The sequence below is a fragment of the Cicer arietinum genome, chromosome 7 (assembly GCF_000331145.2).
Source record: "Cicer arietinum cultivar CDC Frontier isolate Library 1 chromosome 7, Cicar.CDCFrontier_v2.0, whole genome shotgun sequence".
Taxonomy (NCBI): Eukaryota; Viridiplantae; Streptophyta; class Magnoliopsida; order Fabales; family Fabaceae; genus Cicer; species Cicer arietinum.
The window spans coordinates 38,251,481-38,267,657 of NC_021166.2; the positions used below are offsets into that span (position 1 = coordinate 38,251,481).

Sequence of the window (16,177 nt, forward strand, 5' to 3'; positions counted from 1 at the left end):
AATTATTAGAACAATAAGTAAAAGCAAGTTGCTAAACCTTATAACTGGCCACATAATAACAACATGGGGCAGAATCGTCCAGGGAACCACAATTTTGGAAGACAATTGGGACAAGTGGTTCGCTGTTTCCGATGTGGGGGAGAGGGACATTATGCTAGTGCTTGAACCTCAATATTCCCACTTGCTACAATTGTCAGAAGCCATGGAACATGACAAGGGATTTGCAAGCTCCAAAGGTGGAACCACTTGTGAATGTAATTACGGCTACTCGTCCTACTGCTAGAGGACGTGTTTTTTGTGTGGGTGTTGAAGCTGGAAATCCATCTAGCAATCTGATTCAATGTGACTGTGAGATTGCAAGTAACACTCTAATTGCACTTTTGGATTGCGTGAATTGTTTGAAGTTATTTGTGTCTGCTTTGCCTTTTGATTTGGTTGTTTCTACGCCTACTAAAACTTTGACAGTAAATTCTGCATGTTTACATTGTCAAGTAACTATCCAGAATAGGGATTTCTTGATTAATTTGATTTTTTTTACCTCTACAATCACTCGAGGTCATTCTCGGTATGGATTGAATGTCGTATCATTATGTGAACTTCGATTGTGCTCGCAAACTGGTTCTTTTCCCCGAACCAGGAGTTGCTAAGTATCTAGATGCTAACAAACTCGGAGTGTCACTAAGAGAAGGAACTCATGAGTTTTTGTCTTTGGCTAACATGGAGGCAAAGATAAAGGTGAGCATAGAAGACGTGGTGCTTGTCAAGGAGTACCCAGACGTATTTCCAACAGAAATTCCAATATTGCCACCGGTAAGAGAGGTGAAATTTTCAATGATTTGCACCCAGGAACCGGACCAATTTCCATTGCACTGTATCGAATGTCGCCATTGGAATTAAATGAGCTCAAAGGCCAAATCGAAGATTTGTTGGAGAAAAAATTTATTAGGCCAAGTGTATCACCATGCGGAGCTCTGGTGTTGCTAGTTAAGAAGAAGGACGGAAGTTCACGCTTATGTGTGGATTATAGGCAACTTAATAAGACAACTATTAAGAATCGTTATCCTTTACCATGTATCGATGATTTGATGGATCAATTGAGAGGAGTTGTGGTGTGTTCGATGATTGATTTGAAGTCAGGTTACCATCAAATTCGAGTAAGAGATGGAAATATTCAGAAAACTGCTTTCAAAACCCGTTACAGACATTATGAATATCTTGTTATGCCATTTAGAGTTAACAATGCACCAACAATTTTTATGGATTACATGAATAGAATCTTTATCCCATTTCTAGATAAGTTTGTTGTGGTGTTCATTGATGATATATTAATTTATTCAAGGACTAAGGAAGAACATGGAGAGCATTTGTGTCATGTTCTTGAAGTTTTACACGAAAAGCAATTGAATGCCAATCTGTCGAAGTGAGAGTTTTGGCTAGAATAAGTGAACTTCTTAGGACATGTGATAACTAAGGAAGGAATCTTTGTAGATCCGGCTAAGATTGAGACGATTCTTGCTTGGAAACAACCTCAAACTGTCCCTGACATAGGAAGTTTCGTAGGACTGGCAGTGTACTACAGGAGGTTTATTGAAGGTTTTGCTAAGATTGTAGCTCCATTGACACAACTTACTACTCATGTATTGGCATGGACGGAGAAGTGTGAGGAAAATTTTCAGTTACTAAAGAAAAAGTTTACAACCTCACTAGTGTTAATCTTACCGCAATCAGAAGAACCATATGAAGTTTACTGTGATGCGTCTCACCAAGGTTTTGGATGTGTTCTGATGCAACACAAGAAAGCTGTAGCTTACGCCTCAAGGCAAGTGAAGATTCATGAAAGAAACTATCCTACTCATGACTTGGAGCTTGCTGTTGTAGTTTTTGCATTGAAAATCTGGAGGAACTATTTATATGGATGCACGTTCACCGTGTTCAGTGACCATAAGAGTTTGAAATATTTGTTTGATCATAAGGAATGGAACATGCATCAAAGACGATGGATGGAGACTCTCAAGGATTTTGATTTCACATTGCAGTACCACCCTGGGAAGGCCGATGTAGTGGCTGATGCGTTGAGTAGAAGAAGTGTATCGATGTCTTCAACAATGATGGCTAGACAACAAGAGTTGTGGGAAGCTTTTAGAGACCTACACTTGAATGTAGAGCTTGCACCAGGAATTTTGAAATTCAGAATGATTAAGATTTTGAGTGGACTACTTGAAGACATTGCGAATTTTCAAGATGACACCTTAATTCAAGAAAATAGGAATCTAATAGTATAACGGAAGACAACTGAGTTTAAGACCGGACCAGATAATATTTTGAGATATAATAGAAGGATTTGTGTAACAGAAATTGCAGATCTGAGGAAAAGAATTTTAGAAGAAGCGCATAAGAGTAAAATGAGTATCCATCCCAGAGCAACAAATATGTACCAGGACTTGAGGGAGAATTATTGGTGGCCAGGAATGAAGAGGCATGTAGCGGAGTATGTATCAACTTGTTTAACTTGTTAGAAAGCGAAGGTGGAACATCAGCGACCTGCTGGAATGTTACAACCTTTAGATATACCTGAGTGGAAGTGGGACATCATTTCCATGGATTTTATAACTAGATTGCCAAAAACAAGGAGAAAGAATGATTCTATTTGGGTGATAGTGGATCGATTAATTAAATCTGCACACTTTTTACCAGTAAAGATCATCTATAAGGTAGATAAGCTAATAGAGAACTTCATTGCTGAGATTGTGAGATTACACGGAGTACCATCTAGTATTGTATCAGACCGTGACCCGAAATTCATGTCGCACTTGTGGGGAGCGTTACATGAAGCGTTGGGAACGAAACTAAGATCGAGTTCAGCATACCATCCGCAAACGAACGAACAGACTGATAGGACGAATCAGTCCTTGGAAGATTTATTGAGAGCATGTGTACTAGATGATAGAGGAAACTAGGACAATGTACTGCCATTGGTTGAGTTTACCTACAACAATAGTTTCCACACAAATATTGGAATGGCACCATATGTTGCTATGTATGGACGCAAGTGTCAAATGCCTTTGTGTTGGTATAAAGACGGTGAAAGTATGACTGTAGGACCTGTGATGGTGCAACAAACTACAGATAAGGTCAAGAAGATAAAAGAGAAAATGAAGGTCTCACAAGATCGTTAGAGGAGTTATGCGGACAAGCGTCGCAGATCTTTAGAACTCGAGCAGGGTGACCATGTGTTTCTGAGAGTCACACCTACGAGTGGAGTTGGCAGAGCAATAAAATCAAAGAAATTAACTCCGAAATTAATTAGACCATATCAGATTTCTGCACAAATTGGACCTGTAGCTTATCGGGTTGCTTTGACTCCGATACTGTCCAAAATTCACGACGTATTTAACGTATCGCAATTAAGGAAGTACATTTCGGATCCATCGCACGTGATCGAACCAGACACAATTCAACTAAAGGAAGATTAAGCGATTAAGGAATAAGGAAGTTCATTCGAAGTACTACCAGTAAGAATTGACGACATGAAGATTAAGCGATTAAGGAATAAGGAAGTTATATTGGTCAAAGTGATTTGGAACCCAACTACTAGAGATGCGACTTGGGAATTAGAGAGCAAGATGAGGGAACAACACCCTGATTTGTTTATCGACGCGTAGTTTCGAGGACGAAACTAGTTATAGGGGGTAGTAATGTAAGACCCTTAGTTTTTAAATTCTAAATTATGCAATTTTAGTGTGTTTTGTGTTGAATTGTAGAGGCATTTAGCTCAATTTTATTTTATTTTGGGAATTAAGTACCAAAATTATATTTTATTAGAGTTTGTAATATGTTTAATATTTGAGACCCGATTAAAATTATTTGTCGAAGAATAATTTATTTACTTTACGAAAAATTTAATACTGGACAGGTTTTAAATTCTAAATTATGCAATTTTAGTATATTTTGTGTTAAATTGTTGAGGCATTTAGCTCAATTTTATTTTATTTTGAGAATTAAGTACCAAAAATATATTTTATTAGAGTTTGTAATATGTTTAATACATGTATATATTTTAAAATTATTTGTCGAAGAATAATTTATTTACGTTACGAAAAATTTAATAGCGGACAGTTTTTTATTTTAAAAATGTCACTTATTGCTAAAAAAGTTTTTTTTTTCTGTCAATTGAGTTGCGATGAGAGTAGATGTTTTTATCAAAATAGGTTGATATGTGAGTGAAATGATGTGTGTAAGAGTATTTAGATATTTGTGGATTGGTTCTAATTATATATGTGTGTGGGTGCGCACGTGCGCGCACGTGTTGTGAGAAGAAAGCAAAGACGGGAACAAACTGAAAGCTGAAACATTTTCTCCTGCGCTCACGAGTTCATTTTTCCTTCTTATTTCTTTTCAGTTTCATAAAAAAAAAAAGGAAAACCGTGTTAGTGGTTTTCAAAACAACCAACCACAAATCATCAATTTTCTTCTAGATCTAAGCTCCCTTTTGAGAAGTGACAGAAGAAAAAGTTGCTCCTTGTCACGCTGCGGTGCTAGTGAACTAGTTTTCAAAACGACGATGCGAGCAAAAATTTTACCGTAATTTATCGCGGTGTCGTAATCAGTTGTTAAAGCTACAACGAATGCAAGGGCTCCTTCTAAACTTTTAGATTGCATATAGGACTCTATATATGTATTTGTAGAGGTGGAAATTTGTGAGATTTGTGTGTGAGATTGTGAAAAATGAATGTAATGGGATTTATGTGTGTTGTGGAGATGAAATTTGGTGGTTTATGTGTAAAAATGTGGAGTTTTGAAATTGGGTGATTTATGTTTGAATTGTTGAAATTTAATTGAGGCAATATATGTGTATTGTGGATTTGAATTGATTGATTTTGGTGTGAATTGACGGTAATTAAATTTGATGTGTTTGAGTTACGTAATGAGTTTTTTTCAAATAAATGAGTTTGAACTGAAGTTGAAATTTTACAAAAAAAAAAAAATTAGAGTTTTTAAAGTTGTGAAAAAGTTTAAATTTTAACTAAGTTAAAGAGTTTGAGGAAAAAGATAGATTGAAATTAAAAATGGTTAGAGTTTAAAATGTTACTCTGTTAATTACTCTTCAACTGAGTTTAAAAAGAAAAAAGTTTAGAGTACTTTATTAACTCAAATTTTTTTGTTCTTTAATAGTCGAGTGTGTTTATGTGAGATTTGAACAATATTTTTTTTATTTAGTTTTAACTAAATAATATAGATTATTTGGTTTTAAAAGTTTGGTGTGTGAGAAATATTTAATTTTGGGAATTTTGTTGTGGTTGAATTAATTTTATTGTGACCAAATTGTTATAAATATTTATGTTTACGTAGTTAGCTCCTTGAGTCTCGAAAAGGAATCGAGACCGTTGGCACCGAGTTAGCGGTGGGGAGAACTCTGATTATATTAATGTTGTTGTGGTGATTAATTTTTTATGTGATTGTGTATTCATAACTGATAGGCGGTATATTTACGATTTACGTTTTCTAGTAAATCGTGTTGACCCATGATAGGTGGCACCTCGGTAAATAGTACTAGTCTGTGATAGGCGGTACATTTACAATTTATGTTTTTTAATAAATCGTGCTGACCTGTGATAGGTGGCACCTCGGTAAATAATACTGGTATGTGATTGTCGGTACATTTACGATTTATGCTTTTTAGTTAATTGGCTAACCCGTGATAGATGGCACCTCGGTAAATAGTACTAGTTTGTTATAGGCGGTATATTTACGATTTAGGCTTTTTAGTAAATCGTGTTGATCCGTGATAGGTGGCACCTCGTTAATTAGTACTAGTCTTTGAAAGGCGGTACAATTATGATTTACGCCCCTTCGAGGATGGTTTTGGTTGGAATTCTGAAATCATGCATTTTAGCATATACGCATTGCATTAGGGTACTTGGCACACGAGTAATGTTTGATATACTGCGATGATTGTATATACATACTGGATTGTTGTTTGTGATTGTGCCGTAATTGATGAGTGTGATTGATTGACTTTGTGTGGTAAGTGTTGAATGATTTCGAAACGTTTTCGAGACTGAAATCTGCAAATTTTAGCAGTTGTATTTGGTTACAAGCAGCGTGTAATCGAATACATATGTGAAAAGTTGAGTTTTAGTGAAATTTCAGCCTTGTATTCGAATACAAGATGTTGTATTCGAATACATATATTCAATTTTTGCCACTGACTTAGCACTTGTATTTGGCTATGTCATGTGGTAGTCGAATACAAATGTGCAGGATTTTGCACTGGCTTCAGACTTGTATTCGGCTATGACGATGTTGTAGTCGAATACAGTTGTGCTGATTTTGTTACTGATGGATGAATTAGCATTGTATTCGAATACAAGGATGCTGTATTCGAATATGACAGTGCGGTTTTGTTAAAAACTTCATTTTTCAACTTGTTTATGCATGATTGACATATGAAAACCCTTTCAAGGTGTATGCTAAGTTGATAAGTTATTTTGTGCATTTAAAATTTAAATGTTATGTGATATTTGTTAATTTTGGTTGGTGACCTTTATAATTATTGTGGAAATCTAGGCTTTGTCCTCAGATGAGAACCAGGATCATCCTACCGGTTAGTACCCTGGAGATGGAAAGGTAGTTAGACATACCTGACTGAAGCTGTGTCAGGAGGATCTTGCAGGGCGCATGGAGATCACCCGGATTATATAGTTTTTGTAGCATGATCAGATTAGATGGCTGTATAGGGGCTAGATGTCTTTCTTTTGTGGTTGTATTTATTTCAATTTGGAATAATGTACTTATACCTTATATTGTCAGCTTGACTTTTATTTGGATGGATCCATGTTCCACTTTTTGATGCGACGTGGGGAAAGTCGAGATTCTTGGGGCAGTACTTTTATGCAGGTGTCTGCCGAGAATACCCCAGGGGTATGAGCTATGTCTGATAGGTCTCATAGCCCCGATGTATTTTGATATTTAAATACTTTGTATTTTTGTTTCAAAAACTATTTCCGCTGCTTGTAAATAGTGTTGATTTTTATCGTTGTATTACGACTTAAATATTTTATCCAAAAATATTTTTTTCTTTATTTTTGAAATTTGATTTTTCTTTTAACAAAAATAAAAAATAAAAAAAGACCAGGATGTTACGCAACTCAAAGACATGTGTGTTAAAATTGAAATATTGAAATTAAAAATACAATAGAGATAGTACATGTGATAAAACTTAAGACAAAAAGTGGCGTGCTCTTTGAGTATATAGATGTAAAAGTCTATCACTCATTACTCAATCTCGAGAATTGAAACTATGACAAATAAGTGTATTTTTTATCCTTTCATTGCAAATTTCAGTCGGTTATGGACACCGACGGATTGGAATTCCAAGCCCGCACCCGACCATGTGAAACTGTTCCAAACCTATTTAGTTATTTTTTAAAACCGACCGTTTCACTAATTTTCCAGTCAGATTTTTTTATTTAAACTAGTTTCACATTTTTTGTCCACCCTTAATTTCAACTATAGTAGCTCCTTATCATCATCATTTTAAAATGAATTATTGATTTATTTTTAGAACCACCATGAGCTATATTCAGCCAATATGGATATTTACGTGTATTTTTTTTACTTAAAAATCGTAAGTGTAGAAATTGTTTGAGGTCAATATTGGAAATATATTTTATTTTATTAAAATTTAATTTGTATAGAATATATAAAAGAATTAATAACTCTTGAAAAAAATAACTGAAATGAAATTGAAAAACAAAAGTAAAAATAATTATTATTTTGTAAGAAATTAGATATAAGATGTATCAAATAATTATAGTTAGTCTTTTTAGATACAAGGCTCTTAACCTTGTGGCCGTGGACTCGAGCCCCACGGTAATCTTTATTGGTATAGATCTACATCAATTTGAGGGAGAATGTAACAGTTCGATCCTGATTGTTATCGGTGATGTTAATCACGACCTTCTCGTCCCGCCTTCCACTCAATAGGAAATAGCGAGTTTTTTTTCTTTTGTAGGAATCGAACTCCTAGAGGATAAGTACTACTGTCCATTCATTCCCACTACCAATTGAGCTATCGACGGAAGACAAAAACTGACCTTCTCGCCCTTTTCCATTCAATAAGAAATAACAAGTTTTTTTCCTTTCATGAGAATTGAACTCAGTACCTAGAGGATAAGTATCACTGTCCATTCATTCCCACTACCAATTAAGCTATCCACGGAATGCAAAAACTCGCTATTTTGTAACAGATCGACTGTAACACTCCGAATTTCAAAGCGATGGTGGATTTCTTTTTTTTCAAAAGAAATTAAAATAAAACAGAGAAATAAATAAGGTAATACCTTTGGATAAATAATTAAGTCATTATAATTTACAAGCAGCGGAAAAGTTTCTCGAAATTTGAATCCAAAATATTTAAACATCAAAAAGTGGTACATGTAACCCATCGAAAATAACATGTCATGCTGACAATATTAGTATAGGTGCAGTTTTCGAATCTAAAATAAATACAATTCAAAAGAAAGACATATGTTCCCTCTATGTCAACCTAATCTGATCATTCTCCAAAACAAACTAAACACCCTGAGTGATCTCCACGCGCCCCGTAAGATCCTCCTAACATAGCTCCAGTCAGGCATTCCCATCTACATTCCCATCCACAGGGTACAGACCAGTAGGATGGTCCTGGTTCTCATCTGAGGGCAAAGCCCAGATTTCCACAATAGTTGTAAAAGGTCACCAACCGAAATTAACAATTAACACATAACATTTAAGTTTTTAAATACACAAAATAACCTTTCAACTTAGCATGCACCTTAAAAGGGTTTTCCATATGCTAAAAGTTCATGTAAGATTTACCAAATAACCATGAAATCCAAATAAAGTTTTTAATCAATCAAGTAATAGATAACTGGCCAATCCATTGATGAACCAATTGAGCAATCGATTATCTAACTCAGAATGAGAATTTCCACTATGCCAATCGATTGGGAAATCGATTTGGATGAAGGTTTTTAGTGAAATCTGCACTCTGGGCTTAAATCAATCGATTGGGCAATCGATTGAATGAATAGCTGAGCCCCTATAACCAATTCAATCGATTGGCAAATTGATTTTGCCTAAATAGCTGAGCTACTGTAATGGCCAAATCGATTGGGAAATCAATTAGTTCACTATCTTTTCAAGATTCAAGAAAACAAGAAACATAACTATCGATTGGGCAATCGATTTCGTAAATGGTTTTAAGAAACATATTATAAAATCGATTGGCACATCGATTTTGTCAAAATAGTTGAGTTCCTGTAACCAATCAAATCGATTGGGAAATCATCATTCATACACAATTCCACATCTTAACAATTAGCAATTCCCACACGATCACCACAACATCATGAGCTTCGAAATAGTTTTGCAATCAAACATGCTATCACACAATTCCCAAAACATAACACTTAGCACTTATAACACAATCACTACAACATCATGAGCTTCGAAATAGTTTTGCAATCAAACATGCTATCACACAATTCCAAACAAAACATAAAACTAAGCACTTATAACACAATCACTACAACATCATGAGCTTCAAAATAGTTTTGCAATCAAACATGATGCAGTCTCTCACGGACAAACACAATTTACCAGGGTGTAGTCTCTCACGGACAAACACCTGTGCAGTCTCTCACGGACAAACACAATTTACCAGGGTGTAGTCTCTCACGGACAAACACCTGTGCAGTCTCTCACGGACAAACACAATTTACCAGGGTGTAGTCTCTCACGGACAAACACCTGTGCAGTCTCTCACGGACAAACACAATTTCCCAGGGTGTAGTCTCTCACGGACAAACACCTGTGCAGTCTCTCATGGACAAACACAATTTACCAGGGTGTAGTCTCTCACGGACAAACACCTGTGCAATCTCTCACGGACAAACACAATTTACCAGGGTGTAGTCTCTCACGGACAAACACATGTGCAGTCTCTCATGGACAAACACAATTTACCAGGGTGCAGTCTCTCACGGACAAACACCTGTGCAATCTCTCACGGACAAACACAATTTACCAGGGTGTAGTCTCTCACGGACAAACACCTGTGCAGTCTCTCACGGACAAACACAATTTACCAGGGTGTAGTCTCTCACGGACAAACACCTGTGCAGTCTCTCACGGACAAACACAATTTACCAGGGTGTAGTCTCTCACGGACAAACACCTGTGCAGTCTCTCACGGACAAACACAATTTACCAGGGTGTAGTCTCTCACGGACAAACACCTGTGCAGTCTCTCACGGACAAACACAATTTACCAGGGTGTAGTCTCTCACGGACAAACACCTGTGCAGTCTCTCACGGACAAACACAATTTACCAGGGTGTAGTCTCTCACGGACAAACACCTGTGCAGTCTCTCACGGACAAACACAATTTACCAGGGTGTAGTCTCTCACGGACAAACACCTGTGCAGTCTCTCACGGACAAACACAATTTACCAGGGTGTAGTCTCTCACGGACAAACACCTGTGCAGTCTCTCACGGACAAACACAATTTACCAGGGTGTAGTCTCTCACGGACAAACACCTGTGCAGTCTCTCACGGACAAACACAATTTACCAGGGTGTAGTCTCTCACGGACAAACACCTGTGCAGTCTCTCACGGACAAACACAATTTACCAGGGTGTAGTCTCTCACGGACAAACACCTGTGCAGTCTCTCACGGACAAACACAATTTACCAGGGTGTAGTCTCTCACGGACAAACACCTGTGCAGTCTCTCACGGACAAACACAATTTACCAGGGTGTAGTCTCTCACGGACAAACACCTGTGCAGTCTCTCACGGACAAACACAATTTACCAGGGTGTAGTCTCTCACGGACAAACACCTGTGCAGTCTCTCACGGACAAACACAATTTACCAGGGTGTAGTCTCTCACGGACAAACACCTGTGCAGTCTCTCACGGACAAACACAATTTACCAGGGTGTAGTCTCTCACGGACAAACACCTGTGCAGTCTCTCACGGACAAACACAATTTACCAGGGTGTAGTCTCTCACGGACAAACACGCCCATAACCTCTCCAAACCACTTTTGTTAAAATATTCACTCTCGTCGCAACTCAATTGACATAAACAACTTTTAGCAATTGCGAGACATTTTTAACAAACTCCCCTGAATTAAATTCTTCGTAGAGGATTCACCGTACTTAATTTAATTTATTTATCGACGAGTAATTTTAATCAGCATCAAAATATCTTTTTGGTCATATAAACTCCAAAATATTAATAACTTTGACTAAAAAGACTCCGAGTTCAATACCAAAAATACACTAAAATACATAAAGTGTACTTTAAAATTATGGGTCTTACATCGACCCTTTCCGTTATCAGCATTGTTAATTACGACCTTCTCACCTCCTTCCACTCAATAGGAAATAACAAGTTTTTGCCTTATGTGAAAATCAAGCGAGTTCAATTGGTAGTGGAAATGAATGGACGGTGGTACTTATCCCACGAAAGGAAAAAACTTGTTGTTTCGACGAGGTGGAAGGGGGAGAGAAGATCGTGATTAACAGTCCCAGTAACGGTAAGGATTAGGGACGTGCTATTACAAAATGACGAGTTTTTGTCTTCCATGAGTAGCTCAATTAGTAGTGGGAATGAATAGGTGGTAGTACTTATCTCCTAGGTACCGAATTCGATTATCACGAAAGGCAAAAACTCGTTACTTCTACGTGGTGGAAGGAGGCAAAAATGTCGTGATTAACAATAATAGTAAGGGTGGGTTGTTTCAGAGAACTAAGAGTATATACAATCTTAATCAGTATAGATCCTATTTTAGTTAAAATCAACAAATATTCACATTAAACTCATACGTTATCTACATTATATATATTATTTGGTTTAGAGACTCACATGTCATTGTCAAAGAAAGAAAGAAAAAGAACACCTATCTCAATAAACTAATAATTTGGCCATGAACTATGAGTTGAACTATAAAATTAGATTTTACTTAAATTTGGCAAAATGTATTTAACATTAGAAAAGGCAGAACATGGACAAAGTAAATATAAAATGTATACTTTATTATCTTTCTTTCAGCTGAATTTCACATAAAAATTACATATATCATAATACTTATACCAAATGTTCTTCATACATGACAAAATTTGTGTAGCAAAAATTGAGAGGGCCCATGTGGTCATCCTTATCAAGGGTGCAAAAACTTTCTACGTCTAAACAATTAAGGGTGAGTAATAATTGATACAAAAGGGATAGCCAACCTACTGGAGTTAGCAGTATTAAGAAACACTACTTTATATTCCAAGGCCGTCCAGTGCAATATTGCTGTCGCATAATAACTTCAATTTCTGCACATTATACTATGTTAGGAGAATCAATTGTGCTATATATGTCTTTCTGCACATTATAAAGATTGTGGTACATATTAGCTTCTATTTAATAAATATTTTAGCTTATAAAAGAAACTTAAAAAATATCAGCAGTGATGATCATTGTGTATGATGATGACATCGTTATCACAAGTGATGATCACGAGCAAATCAAACACTTGAAAGAACCCCTTTAGGGAGTTTGAAGTCAAAGACTTAGGGCAACTTAAATATATTTTAGGGATGGAAGTAGCTCGTACAAAGGAGGGAATATATGTTTCTCAAAGAAAATACACCCTAGACATACTCTAAGAAACCATAATGTTTGGGTGTAAGGCTGCCAATAGTCTTATGGAATCGGTAAACAGAAAAAATTTCAAAGGTTCTCCATAGCTGACAAAGATAGGTGCCAAAGTCTAGTTGGGAAATTAATCCACCTAACTCATACTCAACCTGATACTGGATTAGCCGTGATCATGACAAGTTGTTACATGACAAGTCCTACTGAAGTTCACATGAAAGTTGTGGACATAATCCTACATTATCTTAAGGGTACACTAGATAAAGGTCTTTCATTTCAAGGAAAACTCAAATATGGATATTGAAGTATACACCAACTCAGATTGGACTGGATGTACATCAAATAGAAAATCAACTACCGGCTACTGCTTTTTTGTGTGGGGAAACATGGTTACTTGGAGAAGTAAGAAACAATATGTGGTAGCTAGAAGTAGTGCAGAAGATGAATTCAGAGCCACGACACATCGGAGTTCCAACCAATTACACCGTGAGGTTATATTGTGACAACAAAGCGGCCATCAACATCGCAAATAACCCAGTTTACCATGATAGAAAAAAACATGTGGAAATTGATCGATATTTCATAAAGGAGAATATTGATAATGGTACTATAAGTATTGACCATGTACTATCGTGCAATCAAACATCAAACATCTTAACTAAAGCTCTCCCAAGAAATACATATGAAAATATTATATCCAATTTGGGCATGATAAATATCTACCACTCAGATTGAGGGACAATATTGATTATGAGAAAAAAAACCAGAATCATATGATTCTGATTTGTATAGTTATTAGTATGTATTAATTAGAATTTCAATTTTACTTTTATATCTTTTTAGGATATCACTTATAGAGAATCAATTTCATGATTTCTAAATCTATTTTGATTGTATATAATTAAATTACTTGTACTATTTATACTCCTTATGTAATCAGTTTCATCATAAGGGAATAAACAATCACTTTTCTGCAATTACTTAATTAACATGATGTAAGATGTTAATACCCTTTTGGAGGAAATTGCCGAAAAGTAACAACATTTTTCTGCCGTGTAAGATGTTATTACTTAATAAATCCTCACTCATTTTTTATTGTACATAATTAAATTAATTAAAGGATGCAAATAGCTTGTGAATAATTAACATGATGTTGAATAATCAAAAGATGGCATAGAAGCCACTGACTATAGAATGCGAGAGTATAAAATGTATCTGCAAAATCATGAATGTGATTCAAATGAAGGTAAGTAATTAATCATGTTAACTAGATCCGAAAATTTTCCTGGCAATGTCAAAGGCAGTCATACAAGATGGGTTTAATTCATAAAAATACCTTTCACTTCATTAATTGAAGAAGAAATAAATTTTAAATTGCATAAAGTGATAAAACTGCTTAAAAGATGATCAATTAATATAATCAGAACATTGCTCAGATAAAAATCTACATTACGAGAGCTCTCCACTACCCCTTTGGAGGAAATTGCCAAAAATGATAGATGAGTTATTACCGTAAGATGTTGTGGAGGATCGTCCATGGAAGTAGTGCCTAAGATTACTTCTCTTCTTAGTTTTGTTGTTAGTTTGTGACAAACACGTAGCTGAAAAAAGAAGAAAAAAAACAAACATTAGATAGTGTTAGAAAAAACTAGAGATAATTAGCGATAAACATGAGATTAGCTCTATAATATCCTTTTTTTTTTCTTTCTTTTTTTTCAATAATAATAATACTAATACTAATAAAACTAGTAGGTTCTACTTGGAGAGTGAACTCAAGCAATTACAGCATACTAGGGATAGTGGCAAAAATTCTTTATCATATTTTACCTCAGATCGAGTAGCTCCGCCAATAATAAATACAAAAATTCGCTTTCCCATCTTCTTGAAATCAGAAGACATGTTCTTTAACGTGGAGTCACTATGAAAGATGGGAAAAGATATTAGTTCAGGGCTAAAACTGTATCCATTAGAAAGCATATTTCATTTTCCGTTAAAGAAGCAAATATATGTTGATGTAATAATGTCACCTTGAATATCCATCGTCAGAAGTACGACTCCGTGCCCAGTTTGCTGTCCGCCTAGATCTCATTGAATGAGGAGCGGTGGTCGGAGCGGGAGCTGTCTGAGTGCGTGTGTTGGTTCGAGTAGAGTTTTTGACAACAGGAATTGTTGGTTCGTTTTTACATGCATAGTCACTCTTTGGCAATTCACCCTTACTAAGATTTTCAATGACCTCCTGACAAATACAATACCATCTACCGTTTACATTTTGATCATATTCAATACAAACAAGTCATGCTATAATCAAAGAATAAGATTTCGTATGCAATTTCCTTAGTAAATTTAACTCAGATTCCTCTCATACAATTCCAACGACAACAAAAACATTTCTCATTAGGTGTGGTTAATGAATGACTTTGCATATGTTGACCTCAACTTGTCCATATTCACTCTAATATAATTTTACCTACATAGAGGAAGGAATTATTGGATCACAACTTGATTTAGCCCATTGGACTTATCAAAATGGTTCGACCCATTGTGTCTAAATGAATCGTTTGCCCTAAGAAAATTCTAGAGAGTTTGTTTGTGTTAATTTAATAGATAGAAGATATATTAGTTCGAAGTTAATTAAATGAGTAGAAATTAGCTGAAATGCGAGGTTTGAAATTGTTAGTTGGGAGAAGTGTAAGTAGAACTATTTCTTAAGGCCCAAAGAGGAAGTTGATGATCGATCTTATTTGTAAGACCAAGACAAATCCCAAAAATTTCAAGAATCAATAAGAAGTAGCCTTCTACCAAATTATCCCATCGTCTTTCACTCTTTCTAAAACTTTCCTAAAACTTTCTCCTTCCAACATAAATATACATTGTAACTTATTCTACATGCAGAAGCTTATGCAGAAGCTTTCCATGTCTGTAATATTTCCACATATTGCATCTTAATTTAGGATCTATCTTTAGAAATTAAAAGTGAGGTACAAACATAATGGAACATTTACCACTCCTCAATCTAAATTTCTATTATAAAATTAAAAATAAAAATAATGGAACATATACCAGAGGTTTTGTTAGAAATCAAAAAATTGGATTCTAAGGATTTAGAGGAAGAACACTAATATTTAGAAAAAAAAGAAATAATAGAAGATAATCTCTCCAAAGAAAATGATACACAATAACGGATAAGTTTCTACAATGATCTACTGAAATATCAAAATAGTTACACATATACAATTACTAACAACCTAGGAACACTAACTACTAGCAAACTCCTTATTATCTGTATTTCTTGTCACAATTTAGGGTTTGATGTCCCTCTTGCTTTGATATTTCTTCGTATATATAATCGTTACCACATTTACATCTCATAATTACAAATTAAAGAGATTAAATCAAATCCTGATTTGTCTAACTTATTTTTGGAAATCTGATAAATATAATTACAAATTAATATTATTCCCTGATTCACATCCCCCCTC

At 35.4% G+C, this 16,177-nt stretch overlaps 1 protein-coding gene across 3 annotated transcripts in view; it reads right to left on the minus strand.

Moving 5' to 3' along the window:
- Positions 1 to 8,373: 8,373 nt before the first annotated feature.
- The window catches only part of LOC101491207 (protein transport Sec1a-like), a 32,594-nt gene continuing 24,790 nt past the window's right edge, over positions 8,374 to 16,177 (minus strand). The window contains exons 18-21 of one of the 3 annotated variants that reach the window (XM_073370748.1): positions 14,726 to 14,934; positions 14,526 to 14,616; positions 14,210 to 14,299; positions 8,374 to 8,696 (exon numbers count right to left, since the gene is read on the minus strand). In XM_073370748.1, coding sequence (XP_073226849.1) covers positions 8,646 to 8,696; positions 14,210 to 14,299; positions 14,526 to 14,616; positions 14,726 to 14,934 — 441 coding nt within the window. In that variant the 3' untranslated portion in view covers positions 8,374 to 8,645. Of the gene's footprint in view, positions 8,697 to 12,070; positions 12,377 to 13,939; positions 14,300 to 14,525; positions 14,617 to 14,725; positions 14,935 to 16,177 lie in introns of those variants that run through there. The other 2 variants (XM_004513080.4, XM_027337691.2) reach the window with 2 other exon arrangements.